Source organism: Megalopta genalis, chromosome 1 (genome assembly GCF_051020955.1).
Source record: "Megalopta genalis isolate 19385.01 chromosome 1, iyMegGena1_principal, whole genome shotgun sequence".
NCBI lineage: Eukaryota > Metazoa > Arthropoda > Insecta > Hymenoptera > Halictidae > Megalopta > Megalopta genalis.
In genome coordinates this window covers 39585400-39606513 of record NC_135013.1, presented here as the reverse complement: position 1 = coordinate 39606513, position 21114 = coordinate 39585400, and the positions used below count along the sequence as shown (strand labels likewise).

The window sequence follows — 21114 nt, the reverse complement described above, 5'->3', positions numbered from 1 at the left end:
GGTTGATTTCCGATAACAGGACTAACCCTAGAGCGACAACGTTCACTTTGTGCATCTTATCTGAGTGCATAACTATTTATTTAGTAGATATATTACGTGCGGTATATCTTGGGTAAATAAAAGTGAAGTTGAACGAGTAGAATTATTTTAAATGATTTCGCAATTTTAAGCAATGATAAACATTTTTTGTGAAGTAATCTAAAATAGATAATTAATTGATCTAAAAATCAAATTTATAAATACTGGAATCGCTGAGCTGTTAGTTCATTAATAGTTAATTTAACGGTTAATTTAACAGTAGAAAGAATTTCATATTACACTCGTCAGATACCCTATAATAATCCATATTAGTTTTGATTTACTCTGCCAGTCAATAGTTGACAAAGTAGAACACACAGTTCGTAATGTAATATTTATTAATTTATAAAATGATCGTGATACAAGACGTATAAGACAATTAAAATAGATCTTGAAGTAATTGGTTCCACTAGTGTTCTCTCAAATGAATCATATTTCCGCGATAAAGTTCTGTCGACACGTCACTTTCGCAAGAGTCGATGGAGTATCAGTAACATATTTACATTCTGATGTGCTGGACTTCTAGATAATCAGACATACATATTAAAAGCGAATCGTGGGACTAATTGAAAATAAAAAATTCATTTGTAGCAAGAATTAATATTGATGATTTTCAAATCCATAATGAGATTTCTAATTCTTTTACATAATAATTACATAACGACAGAAATATCAAGTCTATTAAAATATGAAAGCACGAATAAAATGCAATCGATTGAATTAAATAAATTCATCAAATTGTGGTTGAATTATAAATACACCATAAACCGAATCATAGAGAAATGAAAAATTTTGCATCGGAAAATTAAATCAGAAAATGAATGAATTCTCGTTAGTACGTACGTACATAGATCGTAGATTTCATTCATTTATAATAAAATTAAGTGGGTGAAATAAATTATAACAAAAGGATCAAACGAATTAAATGATACTGTCATATTTTTATCTTATTAAAATTATTAAAAGAAGAAATCGATTTTCTATGTTTCCTGTTTCTTGTCATTTAATTAGATCGCACATTTTTATACGGGAAATAAGAAATCCAAATTAGACGGATATGTATGTATTCTGTTATTTAATAATTTGAATGAGTCGAAAATAGTGTAACAACACAGTTTGCATTTCATCAGTTCACTTTTGTCATAACATATCAAAAACCACAGTCTAAATATAATTCACGAAATCTTACACAACCTAACGATATATCGACACAAAATAAAACATCTATCAAATGGCTTCTATTTCATTCAACCGTATCATGAAAAATTACTAATCAACAGACAGCGGATGTTCGTGCAGAATAAGAATTTGTCTGCACTAATTATACACAATACAGGAACTACATATCCATTAATTTCATTCCTTAATGATTTGTTTAAGTTGAAAATATTGCAACAGTATTTCTAAATTCTTTTAACACGTTCCGTGCCGAGCTTTTTTTTACTCGAATCTTCACACTTTGATATTTTACTAAAACTTGATGTATTACGTGCAATTATTAATTCTCGTACACATAACAACGTAACAAAAACTTATCAACGCCCATTCTTGCGGTGGAAATTGATTCTTCGGTTCTAAATTTCTTGTAAACAATTTGTTCAGTTCACTAAGTAAACATGCAAGCGTGTACCATCGATGGTACACGTGGCACGGAACGTGTTAATATCTCTATCGTTTCGCATTGGATCTACTCAGTTCTACAGTGATAAATTCACCTAATCCGCGGTGTCTGCTAATTAACATTCTAAAAAGTCCTAGTACTTTCGAAACGGCTCAAAATCGCAAGATACCGAATATTCGCGTAATTCCCGACTTCCGTGAACCGTCACAGTAAAGGCAAAAGAACATAAAAGATATGTGTCGCAGATAAACCGAAATAAAACGCGAACCGAAAACTCGATTCGGCACCGACGAAGGCACGCGTGCATAATATCCGCGGTCTCTACTCGTTACCATTTCTATCTCGTTTCTACTCGATTTGTCATTTCGTTTATCGGGCAAAACTCTGTCGCGTTTACACAACTTTCCGTGTTTGTTCCGCTTCTAGATCTCGGCCTGCCGGAGCGTTTCCTCGCTATAAGACCACCGACTTCGACGGGCTTCTTAATAACCGCAATGCGAGATACGTAAATTACGCCAGAGTGCCTGGTATTTTTGCGGAAATGGAAACCGCAGCCTGTTTGTCCCGCGTCATTAAGCCTGCCGTATTTACATGTGCGTGTGCAACACAGGCTTCTCGCGTGATTGGACAGGCAACGGACAGAGAGCATTGTCACGGAAAGATTCAGCTTCGACGAAATTCATTCGGCCCGTACGCGGCGCGTAAGCGGAATTTCGATTCCTTGTATCCCTTCGATACCAGAACGATAATAACGATTTCTGGTTGCGGTGGCGGCGCACCGGCTACAGACCAAGTTCAGCATGCGATACTGTGGGCGGTGTTTTATTATTTACCGTCGCGACCGATGACGGAACGTCTGACATTTAAGGAAAGATAAAGCTGTGTTGTTTTTGTCGCACGGTGATATTTATTGTGCCGCGAACATCGGTGCTTTCTTGGTGCACTGGTTTTCGATTCGTTGGACTTCGATTTTTCATAGATTCTGCAAAACATGTTGTGCAAAAATCACGGTATTTTCGAATTTATTTGCGAAAATATAGAACGATGTTTCCTGCATATACTGCACATTTATTTCATGAATCAGAATCGAATATAAACGAAAATTTTTATAAATATATTAGTAGCATCGCATTTGGTGTAATGTATAGAAGAAAGTAGGTTCGCTTCCTGAACCGTTTTCTTTTTTCTTTTTAGTGCTAAACGTTATTAAGTTGCTGTAAGTTCGTCAATGTTCATGTTGTAATTATTATCATTAAATTCTAAGAAATGTCTATGTACCATCTTTATCTTAGACATTTCTTTCTTCCTTCAGTAATTTCAATGTATTGATATTAATGTAACAGTATTTTGTGAAATGTCTATGTACCATCTTTATCTTACAGTTACTGCAGGCGATAATAATTCACCATTTGAAAGAATGATTTCACTGTCTTCTCATAGAATCGATCACAAAAGCATTTAGAGTTTAGACATTTTCCCGTCATTTTAAGATCTTATATTACATTTCTTATGTAAACATTTTATGTTCGCCAGTCGCCAGAAAAAAAATGAAGCACTCTTATCATAAGTATTACAACATATTTCATACATTGAAAAAGCAGCGAATTAACTTTCACAATTTAAATATTCCCACAAAGTTGTATACCAACTTTAAATTTCATGGCAGCAAGGCGGAAATCGAAATACATATTAATCGCACAACAATCTCTGTCTGAACTCACACATTGAATTACATGTACGGTCGGTACGTCAAATGCGAATCGCGGTTCGCGAATCTCCATGTGAGAAAGATCTAAGAGTGTCTTCGTAAGTATTACAACCAACATAATCGCTCCGGCTGTACAAGTACCTAATTAAGAGGTCTCTCGGAATCCAAGGATCCGATCCTCGGGTTTAAGTTTTTGATGGCGTTTCGAATCGCGCCATAAGGAGATAGTTTAGCAGAAGTATGCCGATCTCAGTAGCACTTTCATGGTGTTTTGAGTCGCACCCGAACATCTAGGATCTAAAGACAGGAGCAAAACGATACTCCGATGGGCGGCAACAGTCTCGACTTGCTCGCCCAAAGAAATATACTAACAATCGCATCACCTAGTCAGCGAGATCGTCGGCAAGCAGATGGTCTGACGTAAGTGCCACGTGTTTGATGAAAGCATTTAATTGCCGGCCTGAAAGCTGACTCGTACGCGCGAGCGCGAGCTGATCGCAGTAATTAGCGTAGTCGCTTCACGAGCCTCCCGATACATAACGACGCGACGCACGTTCATAAACAAGAGGTGAATATCCCCATTACCGATCAAATAATGGCACGATTTTATTTGCGATTACTCCCCGCGTGACATGTTTACGGAGTCGGCCGTCTGTTCTTCGGCCTCGAAAATGATTCAATTCTGGTCCTGTTCGGTAGGACTACTAGGTATATTTATATTTAGCGCGCGCGCGCTGTTTTAGGAATAAAAATACTTCAATTTAATATTCTATACACAGTGCTGCGGATAATTGTGGACTCAAAGGAACTTCTACATTTTTAGCGATATTTAAATAAAAGCTTAACGAAACGTTGTATTTGTATATTTCTATATTACAAAATAATAGGAAACAAATGTTGTTGTTATTATATATATATTGTATTACAAATGTGGCTTGTTTCGGTTTTTGTACAAATATAAAATAGTAAAAATGTGGAAGTCACTTTGCGGTTATAATTATTCAGAGCATTGTAAGTGACCTACTTTAGCTGAGACACCCTGCATATTTAAAAAGAATTTAAGGCAATATCATATTTCTATATTTCTATATTAGAAATAATAGAAAATAGAAATATATAAATATGATATTTTGTTAAGTTTTCGTTTAGATATCAGTATCAATGTAAAAGTTACTTTGAGTTTATAATTATGCACACCGTTGTATTTTACTAGTTTAAGAAACATATTAATCGCAATACTGAAAAATTTTGTATTAGGTGTTGTAAATTTGCTCCTGCTTCAATACATTTTCGAAACCTTTTTGGAAAATTATTAATGAATGTCGAATTCTTGGTTACTGTAATTTCCTTCCTTGCATTTTGCAATGCTATCTTCAACTCATGAAATGAATGATTGATGAGAAATCTTCTACCATCAATAATAATAGCTTTAATTCTTTTTCTCATCGCCCTTTCTACCCCAACCCGTTCTACATAGTTTTTTTATTCTTAATTTGAAAGAATACAGAAACGCACGTGAAGAATACCAATAGACGTAAAAAAAAAATAATTGAAAAAACAAAATAGATTTCCACATTATACATTCGCGAAAGAAAAAGGAACGTTTTCCATAAAGGGGCACAATTTTCTCCGCACCCTGTATATTCAACAAGGTTAGATTTAACCCTTTCGTTACGGGTGCCGACTATAATCAGCATTCGCGCTACGATCTGTTAATAGAGCGAAATTTTCCTTCACTCTATGTACCAGTTGGAAAATACCGAAATAGAAGGTGCGTTGTTTGCAGTGCAAACGACAAAAGACGCGAGTCTAGATACGAATGCAAAAATTGTAATGTAGGTCTCTGCGTTGATCATTATTTTAGAATTTACCATACTGAATTAAATTATTAAGAATTATAATTTGATGTCTAACTATCTCAAATTGTATTTTTGCTTATAATAATGGCAAAATTTCTAAATATGTAGACAACTTAATATCCATACAATATTGTACTCATTTTCATGTTTTTCATATAATGCGATGAAACAGTTGTTATGTATGTAACTCTTAAAAAAGTTTACATACAAGACAATCACCGTTACATGCATCAATCATCGTTGAAAGACGTAAGTCCGAACATCGAAGACTACCGACGTGCAAAATGCACACTTCGCGGCGCGGTGCCTCCTTCAGTGGCGTCACTCCAGCGGAGTAGGCTGCCGTAAGGAAAGGGTTAAATGCTCGTTCGGGACAAATAATTACGAAATGATCGTGAAATAACCATGGCTGATGTGTGTTTATTACTGCCTTTTACTTGTGTCGTGTATGAATCATTATCAGAAAACGAACTTAATTTCCTTGGAATTAACTGCTTGAATAAATGTCATCTTTTTATAGTGGTGTGTGGTTTTTGAAATTTTTATATTCTTTGGACTTGTTCAGCCAGTTTAAAAATCGATTCGATACCTCGATACGATCGAATTGCCGATACCTCGTAAGAGAGAGAAAGAGAGAGAGAGAGAGAGAGAGAGAGAGAGAGAGAGAGAGAGAGAGAGAATATGAAACTCGGGTCGAACAAATCTACCTGGAAAGGCAGCGGCCAGCATGTCAGTGTACATTACTATGAATACATTCATTGTAATGCTAGAATAAAAACGATGGCTTAACTTTTTTATTTTTTATTTTTTATACTTAAAATTAAAATTAAATTATTAATTTTATTTTATTATAATTACAAATTATAATTACTATTATTATTATTATTATTATTATTATTATTATTATTATTATTATTATTATTTATTATTATTATTATAATTACTAATTAAATTTTATACTTAACATTTTTTTAATATATTAGTCAGATTGTTCCAATTAAAATGATACCAAACACGACATGCTGTAGATCATACATCTTCGTTATAAGTAGCAAGTAACTTATTTTATTTGCGATAAAAAGCATTAGAAAAACAGGATTCATAACACATGAAATATTAAAGGCAACGTAAAAGAAGGTATTTATGTTGTTCGGAACATGGCTCGGTTCGACGGCAGTAGAAGGAAACGGGGCTCGGTTAGGTGACAGTAGGAAAAGCCATTGTTCTGTTCGATGAACAATGTAGAAGAAGGCATGGCTCAGTTAGACGACAGTAGGAAAAGACATTGCTCGATTCAACAACACTCGGAGGACGAGCCTATGCTTTTGACGGAGAGTGTGAAGGTACTGTTTTTTATACTTTTTGCATCTACCATGGAATTTTAAGAGGTTGAATATCGAGGAAGAACGGATGGGTCGCAGATGTGGCGACGAAAGACAAGGGCTGGAATCGAAGCCACGTTTTCCTGTGAGTACAAGAGTCGACTCGTCACTATTGTCCGAATCGTTGTTAGGGTGTAACAACGGCAATCTTCATAAATCAATGAAACAATTATCAAAGTACAAGTCAATTTGCCTCGATGGCTGTATTCAACATAATCACATACTAACCCATTAACTGCCACGATCCCCATTTGGGAATTGTGGAATTTTACGAGCAACACTATAGGCGCGAAAAATATTTCAGGTGCGTTTGACAGTTTAATGTCATTTTATACGTATCAGTCAATATTGTTTACAGCAGACGGTTTGTATTTTGAGTTTCGTTCCGTTTCAATAAGTGAACAAATTTGGAAATCATCTATAAGTTGAACACAACAAAATTATCACATTTGAAGCATGATATTTTTGGTTTGGTTTTTATATTGTAATTAAATACCACACATAAATATGTAGTTTAGAGGTTAGTGTAACTATGTGTTACTTACTCAGTCGTTTGTTTTTCATACAACAACAAAAAATTTTCCTTTTTCTTTTATTCATGCAACCTGCCACAATCCCCATCTGGGACGTTTTAAAGAATACAAAATATTTTAACAACAAAACATAATTTGAATATAATTATATTGTTGGTCAACTTTTTGTGCATATGCATAACTTTATCCGTCAAAAATTAAAAAAAAAATTTGGTAATAATAGGTTAAGTATTAAGTGAACAAATGTAATCGAAATTATATCGTGTTTGATTTTATTGTAACCAGAAATATTTGTCTAAACTATATCATATTTGGTCTCATTTTAATCAAAAAACAATCAGCAATATTTAAAAAAAATCAGTTTTAAAATGTTAAAGTTAAAAAATGTTACATCATTGTATTATATGTTGTCTTCCGGGAATTCGAATCAAAGGAACCGCGGCGCGTGCCGCAGCACACGTGTCCACGAACTCCGTCGACCTTAGCATCGGCGTAGCAATATCACGGCGTCATTCATGGCATACCAAAATTACGTCATTAAGAGAGACATTACTGTATATCTTGTTGTACCTCTGTGTTCTTTCTGCGGCCGCTAATAACCTAGCTGTTGGTGCGATCTTGATAAATAAATAATTAAAAAAGAAACTCTAATCCACCAATCTCATTACTTCATAGACCTACAAAATTTTTATAAATCATCGTTCCAATTCTCCTCACGTTTCTATGTCACCGTGCAAACAGAAGACTAGGCGATGGATTGGAAGAGAGTTTTTCTGGTGTGATGAAATTTTCATTTGCTCGCGGTTTCTCTGCACCGCGAATTTTTCGCGGTGTAACTGGGGATGTCGTTTTTACGGGTTAAAAGAAAAGGGGTAGATCGAGGCCCGGCGACATCTGCTGAAACATCGGACGGGAGCAGGGACGAATCAAAACGCGCGAGGAACAGCAATCAAAGCTCGTGTCCGTTGGACGGAGGCGGGAGATGACGGGACAGAAGAGGGTTTCGAAGGGTGGCTATCCGGGGTGAGAGGACGATGAGGGGTGGAAGCGCCGCGAGAAACGCCGACAACGGAGGATTTTAATTGAAACGTGCGTACATTTAATTAAAAATCACTGTCGGCCCCTGCTATTCCACTTTCAACCCGCTGTCCAACTGGGCCAGACTTTGGGGATCGGTGTTCGTTTATACCGGGTGTTCCTCGCGGGAAGGTAAACAGATTATCGGGGGATTTCCGACGCCATTGTTCCGCCGAACTTTTGGATTTATCTCGCTAATAGGAAACATCTGGAGAATTTTTATATCACGGAAAACTGTGTGCCAATTATAAGAGAAATGTATAATAAGAATTTGTGTACTAAATTGTAAATTTTTATGCAAATATAATTTTGCGTATATAGATTGTAAAAGTTATAAGAGAATTACAATTTGCTTTTTCCCCTGAGAAGATTATAAGAGAACATGCATGTTGTTTCAATAGTTACTAGTTTCAATAATTGTTAGACTGCGAATTCTGTTTTTATAACAAAAAAAGATATTTTCAACTGAGTAAAATAATTAAAGAAAAGAAGAAATATTTGTCTAAGAAGAATTGATTACGAAGAGAAATTTATTACTTGTCTAGAACGTAACGGTTCGGATGCAAAAATATTTTCTTTTATACTTTCAGTATTGGTATTCCCTTTGGTTTATTAAATTCCGTTTTTCTCGATGCTACAAGTAAAATATCGAAACATTCCGTACCACTTTTTCGCACATTAATACAAAACTGCAATATTATTTGTTGGAATGAACACCGCGGCGCAACACATGAACGAGTAATATAATCGCATTGCAAAGATTGCCTCGCGCTTTCAATATTTTCTTCATCAATAAACGCGTTTCAATATAAAAAATAAATGTTACGAGCGATTGCACATGTTCGGTGATTACGCATCAATTTACATTTTCATTAATATTGAGCTTCGTACTAGTAATTAAATTATTGCTAAAACAGACTAATGTTTTTCAAATATTTCAACAGTTTCAACAAACGGTGGTTTTAAACATAGGATATACCATGCAAAAAAAATGTTATAACACAGGATAGTCCGGAAATCATGCGTGTAATGTATCAATAATATTTTGTATTTATTTGGATTTAAAATTGTGTTAATCTTTCCTTTTAATGACAATATACGTTTTCATCCCTTTCGATCAAAGTGATATCTTCTTATCTGATATTTTCATCGCATGCTTAATATATGAATTAATTACAAATTTTCTGACATTACGTTTTGTAATTTGTTCGCTTTACGTCTTATCTCATTCAAATAATTGAATAACAAATGCGTGTAGCACCATGTTCAATCAGTAGGACTAAAGTGTCCAATAACTGTGTCATGCATAGCTTTCTGACCAATTACTAAATCATCGAAAGGGTCTCACATGTTTTGCAACTAAAGCGTTTTACACTATACAAAGGTTTCTTTCGACATGCATTTTGAAAAATAGACTCTCTATCCTTCCAGATGAATCTATCCACGTACAAATGTAACTCTCATTAGTCTAATAAGTGACTTGCAAGTGTTCACCTTAATCATTATACGATAGAACAAAGGCTTTCAGAACCGATTGTCTTTTCAGACAAGGGTATTGTCGATAAGTTTCGGAGCTCTCACATTTCGCTACCGTTTCCGTTCCTTCCACAATAAAAAAAAAGTTGCGTCCGGCTCGACTAGCTGTTCCTTTTTGCGAATCGTTAATTGTCCCCGTGGGTCAGATCGAGTTCCAGAATCGCAAGGTCGTAACGCGGGGGGGACGAGACAAGAAGACAGCGACCCCATACTGGACGGAGTACTTGCCGCTTTGGTAACTCAAGGAGACAATGCCGGCCTGCGTAACGCGATCCTATGGTCCCGTACTTCGGTTACACGGGGTATAGTTTAACCACCGGTATATACTGTTGCTTAATTGTGACTGCGACGCCGTGGCTTGCTCGCCTCGTACTCGATTAGACCCGTACGCGTTTGGCTAGTCCGCTTGAACCGGACTAATTACGCCAACCCGGGACCACTGTAAGGAGATCGAGCCTCGGCCGGAATGAAAATTTGGTCGTGTCGATTGTATCGGCGACGTGTAACCCTTAAAAAATCACTCAATCTTTGCCTGTTAACTAGGTGATTTGTCGGTCGTCGACGACCTTATAAGCACAGCTCGTTCTTAAGAGCTGTCGCGCAGCAGCGTTTCCACAGGCTCGCTTTACTTGGCACGTTTGCTCGGAAGATTCCTTTACTATTCACCCCTTACGCGAAATAAAATTTGTTTAGATTTCCGGATATGTGTACATTTCTATTTGGTGTCGCTATCTAGTGCGATGGTAAACGTAAGTCGAATGTTTAAGCGAGTATTTTTGTTCGATGGGCCTTACACGAATGTAGAGTGTGCGACCACGTCTGTTACTGAATTTAGGAGTACTATTTTTCGTTTTATACTGAACATACTTAAATGTTGCGTCTGATTATTTTTGTATCAACAAAATGAATTATAAGAAGTGAAATGAAAATGTATCTCTGCTTTTAATTATTTTAACACTAATTCTACCATAGTCTCCATATTGTTCCACAATTAATAAATCTTATCAATTTCGACCATTTATCTATATATTTTCTAACTTAAGCGTAATGCATAATTCTATCTACAATCTTATAGATTTAACGTCTTCCTATCGAAAAATATCGAATGGACAATTCTAATTATTTTGAAAGCTGTGATCAGGCACGCTAATGCGATGCTTTCCAATTAAGTTGAATCGTCCCGTAAGGATGGCTCTTGACTCGACACTGAGATTTTGAACGGAGCCTGAACTCGGAGACGTTTATTGTATCCCGAATCTCCTTTTCCTGTTGCAAGACGTACAATAATAACGAACGATTTTATGACTTCTCCCGTCAGCTGGGGTACAAGAGTAATGGCCGCTTTGTTTCGAACGGGGTTTCTTCTTCCGCTTCGCTCCTTTCCCGCGTCTCCGACGTCTCTTTTGGTCGACCGATCGTCTAGCCTCTCTCGCTCGTTCCCGCCTCGACATCTGTCGTTTGCAAAAGGAAGTCTGGCCTCACGATAGAGCCGCGGACGCCAAACGAGCAACGAGATAATCGCGAAAGGGGTAAAAGAAAGTCGTCTCGTCAAACTGTTCTGGTCGAACGGGAGGAACTTCGACGAGGTTTCACTTGAAAGACGACGCTTTTCGATCTGAAGACACGGAGAAAGCGTGATTCGGCGGAATCTGCGAACCTTTTAACGCTTACGTATGTTGTTTTGGACTGGTTGGATGTGGGTTTCATTCATGACTCGGCGAAATATATGCAACGTAACAAAATTTATATAACAATGCCTAATTAAATTGACCTACATGATTCGAAATCAGCAGGTGTCGATCTCTGGATATATAATTATCAGGTGACTCGCGAAATAATGAAATCGAAGTTATCGATTAATTATCGAGATAATTAAATCGAGTCCTTGTCATGCGAAAATAAAATTAAAGCGGGAGGAACGTGCACACGAATTCGCCGCTAAGTGCTCGAAAAATGAATTCGTGGGATCGAAATGATTAAATGCAACATAACAGAAATACCATCATGTATAATTCTTGCAGTGCGTAAAACGAGATAAATAAGATTACTTCCACATTAATTGCATATGGCGTACGTCACACTTTTACGACAAAAGACAAAATTCAGTGTAATAATGGTACTAAATTGTTCGTTACCTTTGGTTCAAATTAAATTATGTTATCGCAGTTATACTATTCTTTCACTATATTTTCTTACAGTAAAGCTACATTCTGTGCTAAATATTTTCACGAATTATCACGCAAATGTCGAATTTTCACAGTATTAAGAAACGGGACTTACGCCACTTATCGGCCAAGTGTCTCAAATGTAAGTTGGATCATTAAACGAGCGAACACTTCATCAATTTTAATCGTATCCTCGGCAGAAACGATTACTACATTTGTTGAAGCAGTTGAGCAACTTATGCGAGCCTAACGCGTCAATGATGCTCGTATGCAGCGGCTCCTTAAATTAAACGAATAAACGAATCAAGCAGCAGATATTGAAGTACCTCGTCGCGCTGGACATCAAATTATCCCGATCGGGTCGGATTATTAATGGCTTCGATTCTAGGAAGGGAACACTCACTCCGAGCGTTCAGTCGCGTTGCCAATGGAGGAGGAATCGTCTTATCGGACAGTGGGTTAGGTCCATCTTGTGCTCCTCCTACGTTGTCGCATGACTCAACCTCCTTGTACGGCCGACAGGAATACGTCGCTCGCAGGAAGTGCATCGTAGTTACAATGTTGATGGCCTTTCCTCATTACGTGCCGCGCCTTTGTTCACCCATTTTCTTTCGCTCCCCACTCTGCGACGAGACGAACGATGATTCTCTTTAAACGCACTCGCCCATCGCAGTTCGAATCGATCGACTTTGATTTAGAGATGTTCGATTCCCTTCAAATCGATTATGAATCTAGCCACGAGGATCGATTCTTTGGAAAGATTGAAATCAACGAATCGATTTTGCAAGAATTGAACAGAAATTGTTGTTTTTAATTCACGCACTAGAAGTCGTACAGCTTTGTAGCTTTCGTAACAAGCTTGTAATTAAAATAATAGTAATAAATTGTATTGTGAAATTACCTAAATAAGCTGTAGAATTTTGGAATGTTTTATACTTTTTATTACGCAATGCATTAAGTTTGATAAATTAAGTCGAACGTGAAAATCGGTGTTCGATTTTCGGGGAAAAGAATCGGAGAAGTAATGTAAATTCTCGTGAAAAAGTAATATAAATGAATTTGAAAAGTCATATTTGACGTCGAATTTATTGTTGGACCATGCCTGTTAAATGATCTCAATGAAACACGATATTTAACAATTCTTCTGAAAACAATTAAGGCATTACGGTTATAGTTTCACACAAAAATAGGATTTTCCAACGTTTCAATTTTTCTTTCGTTAAGAAGAGTGGTTTCATTATAACTTGAGGTATTTTCAATAAAAAATGAATTATTTTCATTGTTAACTAAAGAGTCAGCTTTAAAAAAGAACCAGTAAAATAACCAATCTTTTTACACGAAAGTCCTAAATATCACATTTTTTTAGATACTTAAAACGAATTCTCAGTTCAAAATCTGTTGATTTTATGAAAATAATTAATTAATTTTATGAAAGATAAATGTTAACCCTCTAATCGCAGTCGAGTTTTTGATTTTTCGGTATGAAGTCGCGGGCTAGTTTTATTTGTTATGTGCATGTACAGGGTGGGGTATTTGAGACAAGACACCTAAATAACTCGCTCGTTTTTGACAATAGAAAAAAGAGTGTCAGACAAGAGTTGTTTGATTTCGAGGGGCACATTATAGGATGTCAATAATTTTTGTATAGGTGAAGACGTAGAGGATATATGAAAATCAAACTTGTTTTTTCAAATGGAATGACCTAATTTTTTTCACATTCTAATAGAGCCTTTCAAGACGAATACAATGGCTTATAAATGAAAATCATGCAAGGTCACACATATGAACCACAATGAAAATCAAATTCTTCCAATTTGTATATATATATACAGGGTGTCCCAAAAATATCTCGCAATCCGGAAATGGCGGGTTCCTGAGATCATTTGAAGCAACTTCTTCCTTTACAAAAATTTTCTCCGAGGCTCCGTTAACGAGTTATTAACGAAAAACAGTGACCAATAAGAATTGAGTACGTCTGACGCGAGGCGGCCCAGCCAACCAACGCACGAAGCCCAGTTCCGCTCATTGGCTCGGTCACCTCGCGCCAGCCGAGCTCGCCTCTCATTGGTCACTGTTTTTCGTTAATAACTCGTTAACAGTGCCTCGGAGAAAATTTTTGTAAAGGAAGAAGTTGCTTCAAATGACCTGAGAAACCCGCCGCTTTCGGATTGCGAGACATTTTTGGAACACCCTGTATATATATATACAAAAAGTTTTCATTTAAAATTTTAAAAAATTTTCTTTATTTTAGTTAAAATAAATAATAATATAATTATTATATTATATTAATTATAATTAATTAATATATTATATATTAAATAATAATTATATATTAATAATATATAATTATATTATATATTATATAAATAATTATTTTAGTTTAAAATAAAGAAAATTTTTTAAAATTTTAAATGAGAAAACTTTTACACACATTTAGTATTTTTTGCTAAATTTTATGTAGAACGCGAGTTCCACGTTACCCGCAGTTGAAGGGTCAATAATCTCTTTTTCGTCGAAAGTCGTAAAGAATAAGGTCCGATACTTTTTAAACGAAGTTACGAGTCAGTAATTTTGAGCACTTGGCATTTTCGTGTTGACACGATTCGAAGATTATATTCGTATTATCGAGTATCACGCAGACGGGAGGTTAATGGAACTTAGAGGAACTAGATCGCGCACGAAAGTTTGCGCGCTGGCTATATTATGGAAATGCAATATCTTGAGTTAGGCGACTGGATAGGAGTAAAAGGGTGTCGGGAAGTTGCGATGCGGATGTTTAACGTGTTACGTTGGAACGAGGTGCAACGTGTCGAGCCGATTAAACGAAGCAACGAATTCGATGAATTTCGTCGACGCCGAAAGACAAGTCTTTATCCTGCCCCGTGGGAAAATCTAGTATCGGTAATTGTAATGCGCCACGCGTCGGATTTCGGGTACAGCTTTCAGGAGATAATGCTGCTTTACTGTGCATGGAATTTTGATGCTGCTTTGACATGGAAATTCGGAGAATTGTAGCGACACGACGTTGCAACGACCTCGATTTGTTGGGACTATTCTGTGTCAGATTTGGAAATTACTGTAATTTACTTGATCTTGTTATTGTAACTGTGATTTGATTATTGTAATTGAATACACTTGTAATTGTCTATTATTTTAGTCTAAAGTTTATTATTATATTTATTATTATCTTCAAGTGTAATGCTTCTATTCAAGAATTTGAGAAGAATTGCAGACTTATATATATTAATCACGACAAAATTATTTCACTAATATATATATATATTAGTGAAATAATTTTGTCGTGATTAATTTATCTATTCGAAAACTTGAACGTCGCATTAGTAGTTGAGTGATCTGATTCGCAGATCAGCAACAGAATTTTCACATGATTAATTTATTTGCTCGAGAACTTAAATATCTCATCGGTTTGATTTAACAAAAAAAAATGTTAGCTTTAATATTGAATTAAAGTAGTTCAACAAGAGAATTCTGACCTAATTAATTTGTTTGCTGAAGAACTTGAACGCCATATCGGTATCCAGAGAAGAGCTTTACTGGAATTGCCCGATCAGAATCTGGATTCGTGCGGGAGATAGATAACGAGACGAAAATCGTAGCTATTTGAACAGGATTTCCTGTTTTGTCGAATAAAGAACAATGGCTGGCCGCGATGGCGGCGGGATTCGATGTAAAAATGACAGTCACCTATCGTGTATCTGGTGGAATTGATTAGAAGCAACCCCGACGTGTCAGAAGATGGAAGATAAATGGTTACGCATTCCCGAAACCGCTTTCTAATCGCGGACACGGCGATGCAACGGAAGACACAGAAACCGTGAATTACAATGCAAAGTCGGGACTGTTTCCCATTGTACGATGCAAATGGAAGTAACTGTAATGCGATGAGAATGGGCGTGAATTCAATCGGAGTGACTCGCTGCAATTATTGTTGTGGAAATGAATGGACCGTGCCGTGTGTGAGTCGGCGCATGTGCACGCCGTCGATGCAGACAACTATGCTCGCAACATGATGCAGATAGGCTCACGGACGTATTTCCGCGTTTTGTGGCTGATATCTGCGATTGCCACAGTGGTTCTCAATTTAAGATGTTGCGTTCAGACTGTCGGAAAAATTCATTTTATGGTAATACGATCGGGTCGACACTGCGATTCTTTCTGCAAGATAAAGCTTATCTTCGACGATTGCAACAAAGATGAGTCATAAAAAAATGTCGTTCTTTGCTTAATAATTTCAGTGAGTTGAAGGTAGTAAATGTCCTTAATTTCTTTGAATATTTTCATTGTTTGAAATTTCTCCTACCGATATTTATTAGAATTGCATAAAATTTGCAGTCTATTGTTTTTCTGATACTGATTTTAATAATTTGAGAGTAATATAACGATGTAGAGTCAATTCTTTCAATGTTTTCGCTGTTTCGTATTTTATCTACTGATTGTTCACATAAATTCATTGAAACCGCAGTCTAATTACGAGCTTAGTTTACTAAGTTGTGCAAATACTTTCGACAGATATTAATAGACAATAAGATGCCTGTTTTATTTGTCCAGTAAAAGTAAACTTTTAGAACTACTTGTTAATTTCTTTTCAACTACTTCAAATTGAATATTTGCAATTTAAAATAGTAGCAAGATTCAAAGAATTGAGAAATGTCATTTAAATCTATTAAAATGATGAAAGGAAAGATCTACTTGTTATTTAATTCGTATTTATTACAATTGATGCAGACAATTTTTATTTTGCATAAAAATCAGTAGTACAATAATACGAATTTAGTTTAGTTCAATTTAAACCCTTTTTCGGGTTTAATTAACAGTTAATCGCATAGAAGATTTTTACATATCACGAAGATTTTACTTTCAGATAGCATCGGTAATTGAATAAAGTACAATTTTAAAATAAAAATTTATAAACAGAATTTTAAGTACAGTTTGATAAACATCAAAGAATCAGATTGTACGTATCCTATTAACTGCAACGCATCTTCGTCGAAGAAATTGATAGTAGCTTCTTTCGATTAAATTATATTATATTTTAAGATTTTATTTGTAATATCACATTTCAATGTAATGTGTGCAATTATTATACAAAATCGTGATAAAATAAAATAAAATCGTGATGATTATACAATACAATTTACGAACTCTTGAAACTCCATCTTTTAAACCAATAATGCGTTTCATTTCATGGAAGCAATATTTCACATCGAATTCGTTATCTGGCATAGTTCACTCGTTCAGCTGCGTTCGTTTTACATTGAATCAATGCATCTATAATTATCTCCGACTGTGACACATCGTAACGTCGAAGCTTGAATAATAGATTGCCGCATTTGTGTATAATTTAGTGGGATAACTCGGTATAAGGCGATCAGAAATTTATTACGTAAAATGACATCATAGTCTGATTATTAAAAAATTACATATTGTGTTACATCGAAAGAGAAATGATTTCTTTTCGAACATTTATACATATACGTCGAAGTGGAGCACTTTCATTATAATTCATGCCTGCTTGTTTTGTCTCTACTACGATCTCCTGCTTTTCCCAAAAAGATTGTGCAATTTTTATAGCTTCTCGCAATCAGACATTGCCGACTTCGTCCTTGCATCGATGTATGCACTCTGCCTCAGAAGCGTGCTTGATTATTGCTTGAATCGAACATTGAATATTGCTTTCGTAAAACGATTTTAATGTTTCTATAGCGCCATTGTTAAGAAGGGTTACCACCTTTCCGAGAAGTGGAATGAAAATGAGACACACTATGGACCCCGATATGTCAATGTTATGCGTGCACGATCCAAATCATCTTTTCGTGGAAAGTAAGTGTGTTATTTACAAACGTTACTTCCTCTAACATACGTAACAATTAATCGAAATATCATACGCGTCATATGTTAATTTATTCGAAACGATTTTCTTATATTACACATTTTTAATTCTATCTTCATTGAAATAACAACATTCAACTTGTATTGAGGTAGGTATTCCTAACTATTTAAGAAGAAGAATTTACTTTGCCATCTCAAGAAGCATTTTATTTGATTTATTCTTAGTACAATTACCAATAAGGACGTACTCATTTTTCTTAAAATAATAACTAAAAATATAAACTGTTATTTGAAGTATTGAAATATTAGCTTTAGTGATGTCATCGATACATTTATGGAAAAAATGTGACAATCAAATGCAAAGAGTGAGCCATTGAAAGAATTTAAAATACTGCTACATTATTTTCAAGTCATTAAATCTATTGACAAAAGAGAAAGTTGTCTCTCAGCAGCATAAAATTAGTTCAGACTATTTTTCTTTTGACTAATAATAGTAAGAGGCTCAAAACCGTAGTAATATGTAGTCTAAACGAAATAGTAAATACGCTAAATTATAAAATAAGATAATAATAGATAAATATAACATAAATATAATAAGTAAAGTAATAACAAGCAATAACCTAACAAATTTTTAACTAATGTGACGTTAAAACAGCTTCCATATTAAAGGTAATCAGCCTTAAATCAGCCTTCACCTTCAAAAATTGATGCAGCTATTAAAATATACAACATTTTTGTTTATTGACTCTTTATTGGCAATCTGTCACGAAACAGCAACATTTCAGAAACGTTCACGCTTTGAAGCATGCAAATTCGTAAGAAATTCAACGAAGCATTCGAGCTTGAAAGATGAAAGAATGGCGTCGTTCTCATATTTCATGGAAGTTTAAACTCCATTTCCCTAACACAAACAACAAACAGTCGCAAAAACAACGGGATCCTTGGAAACGGCGTCGCGACGACCCATATTTGGCGTCGCGTCGTCGTCTCTGTATCGAGCATCAGCCAAAGAAGAAAGCGCAAAAAGGAGCCAAATGTCCAAGGAAATCCCTGCACGCGTTCACCAGTTGTCCGACGTTTCCTCGTCCCAGTTCTATATTGGCGCGCTTCGATGCTTCCGGTCGGAAAGGAAAAGCTTCGAGAGACACAAGAAGGAGAAGACTAATTCTTCTTTACAAATTCGATTTTTACGGTTTTTCAAATGTTTGACCTTTCGTTGATGGTCCTTACAAAAGAATGTGATTCATTCCTTCATGGCCATTTTTATTCGGTTTGATAAAAATCGCTTTTATAAATAATAGTTGTAGAAAATTATGATTTATTAGTTGGTGGACATTTTTATTTGAGTTATTTACAAATTGCCTTTATAAATAATTCTAAACCATTTAATAACCACGGCCATTTTTACTACAATAGTAAATTATATAGTAAATTATAAATAATTCTAAATTCGTGCAGACAAATGTAATTCATTCTTTGATGGCCATTTTTATTTGAGTTGGTGAAACTTGTCTTGGTAAATTTTAAATAATTGAACGAAAATACGTTTTATTTTTCAATTGACATTCTCGCAGAAGATGCTCCATGAATAATTTTGTATAGGAATTGCAATATTCCCATTACACAATGCATAAATGTATGTAAAACAAAAATACCTACAAAATGAATTTATAACAGACATATTATTGCATATCGATGACTCCTTTAAAACAACTTACGAATCCATTGATAGGTTTTATTTATATAGAATAAAAATAAATGGGCAAAGAATGAACATTTATTTAAATGATGCTCAACTCTGCATATAATTTTCAAAAAGCATTTCACGATTATCTCAAATAATTGTAAAATAAAATAACATGTTATTTAGAATAATATTTGAAATAATGTAAAATAAAATAACATGTTATTTAAAATAATATTTGAAATAATTGTTAAATAAAATAACATGCTATTTAACATAGTATTTCAAAAAACGTTATTTGAAAAAATGATCACAGGCATTTAAATAATTATGTAATAAAATAACATGTCATTTGAAATGATATTTGACGTACGGTATTAAGAAAATCTGTAAATATAAAAATTGAAGAATTTATCCAGTGTCGACAATATGTTCGAATCTTTTCGTCGAATGATGTAATTCGATTGACTGCCTAATGATTCATCGATTCGCACCAAAACCAGCGAAAGCAGTGAACAGAGCGGGAACTGAATTCTGCTTCTGGGTTCGATTTTTCTGGCCCGTTTTGACCACGTGGAGGCGCCGTGTGGTTTTTCGAATGTTTACGCAAGAAGATCGCGCGTTTGGACGATGGCCAGCGATATTTTTACGCGTCACGATCGGCGGAAAGGGCGGCGGAAAATGGCGCAACGAAACCGCAATACTGGGACCGATCTATGGCCAGCAGCGGTCGCATGATGCAGGGCAGAGTGCAGGAGGGCCGGGGAACTGGTTCCGCGGGGGACGCGAAAAGAATTTCCCCGGGTGAAACTGCGGCATTCGTATTCCGACACGGTGATGTGTAAACGGTGACCCATATTCCCGTTCCATTCCGAAATAATTCCGAATCGTCGATGGCGGACTTCGCCGACCTTGCGGAGTTTCCGCATTCTGCCAAAGGAATTGCTCCTCCGAACTTATTTTCCGGGATCCAGTTATTTGATTGGGGAATTCCATGGTACCCGAGCATTGTTCCGACTGCCGTGTCTGTCTATTCAAATCGCGCCGCTCCATTTTCGAACTACCTTCTTCAAACGCCAAGCATCTTACGGTTGTGGCTAATTTAATCCGTTTCAACCAAATAAATAATTAGAGATTTTATTCTTCAAATAAGTGACAGATTAAAATTGTATTTGTTAGAAATGTCTGGTTAAAATTGTATTTTTCACACTTCAGATTAAAACTTTATTTCTAATGAATCAGATTAAAATTTTATCCCTAACAAATCTGATTAACATTTTATTTCTAATAAGTCAGATTAAGATTTGATTTCTAATAAGTCAGATTAAGATTTGATTTCTAATCAGTCAGATTAAGATTTGATTTCTAATAAATCAGATTAAAACTTTATTTCTAATAAGTCAGATTAAAATTTCATTTGTAACAAACTAGATGAAAATTTTACGTGCAATAAATCTTTTGTAAATGAACTAAGATTGTAGGTCAAAGTGTTATTCATTGTTATTATTAAAGTTATTAAAACATATTTAAAATACAATGTAAAATTAAGTGTTAGATTTTTCGCATACAAATTGATAATGATTAATAATCCTCCATCCTATTAAAATGGTAAAATACATAT

At 35.3% G+C, this 21114-nt stretch overlaps 1 protein-coding gene across 1 annotated transcript in view; it reads left to right on the top strand.

The window, feature by feature from the left end:
• The window catches only part of LOC143261143 (uncharacterized), a 158706-nt gene that overhangs the window by 6190 nt on the left and 131402 nt on the right, over nt 1-21114 (top strand). Inside the window, exon 2 of the mRNA XM_076527755.1 lies at nt 17684-17800. Coding sequence (XP_076383870.1) covers nt 17684-17800 — 117 coding nt within the window. The remainder of the gene's footprint in view (nt 1-17683; nt 17801-21114) is intronic.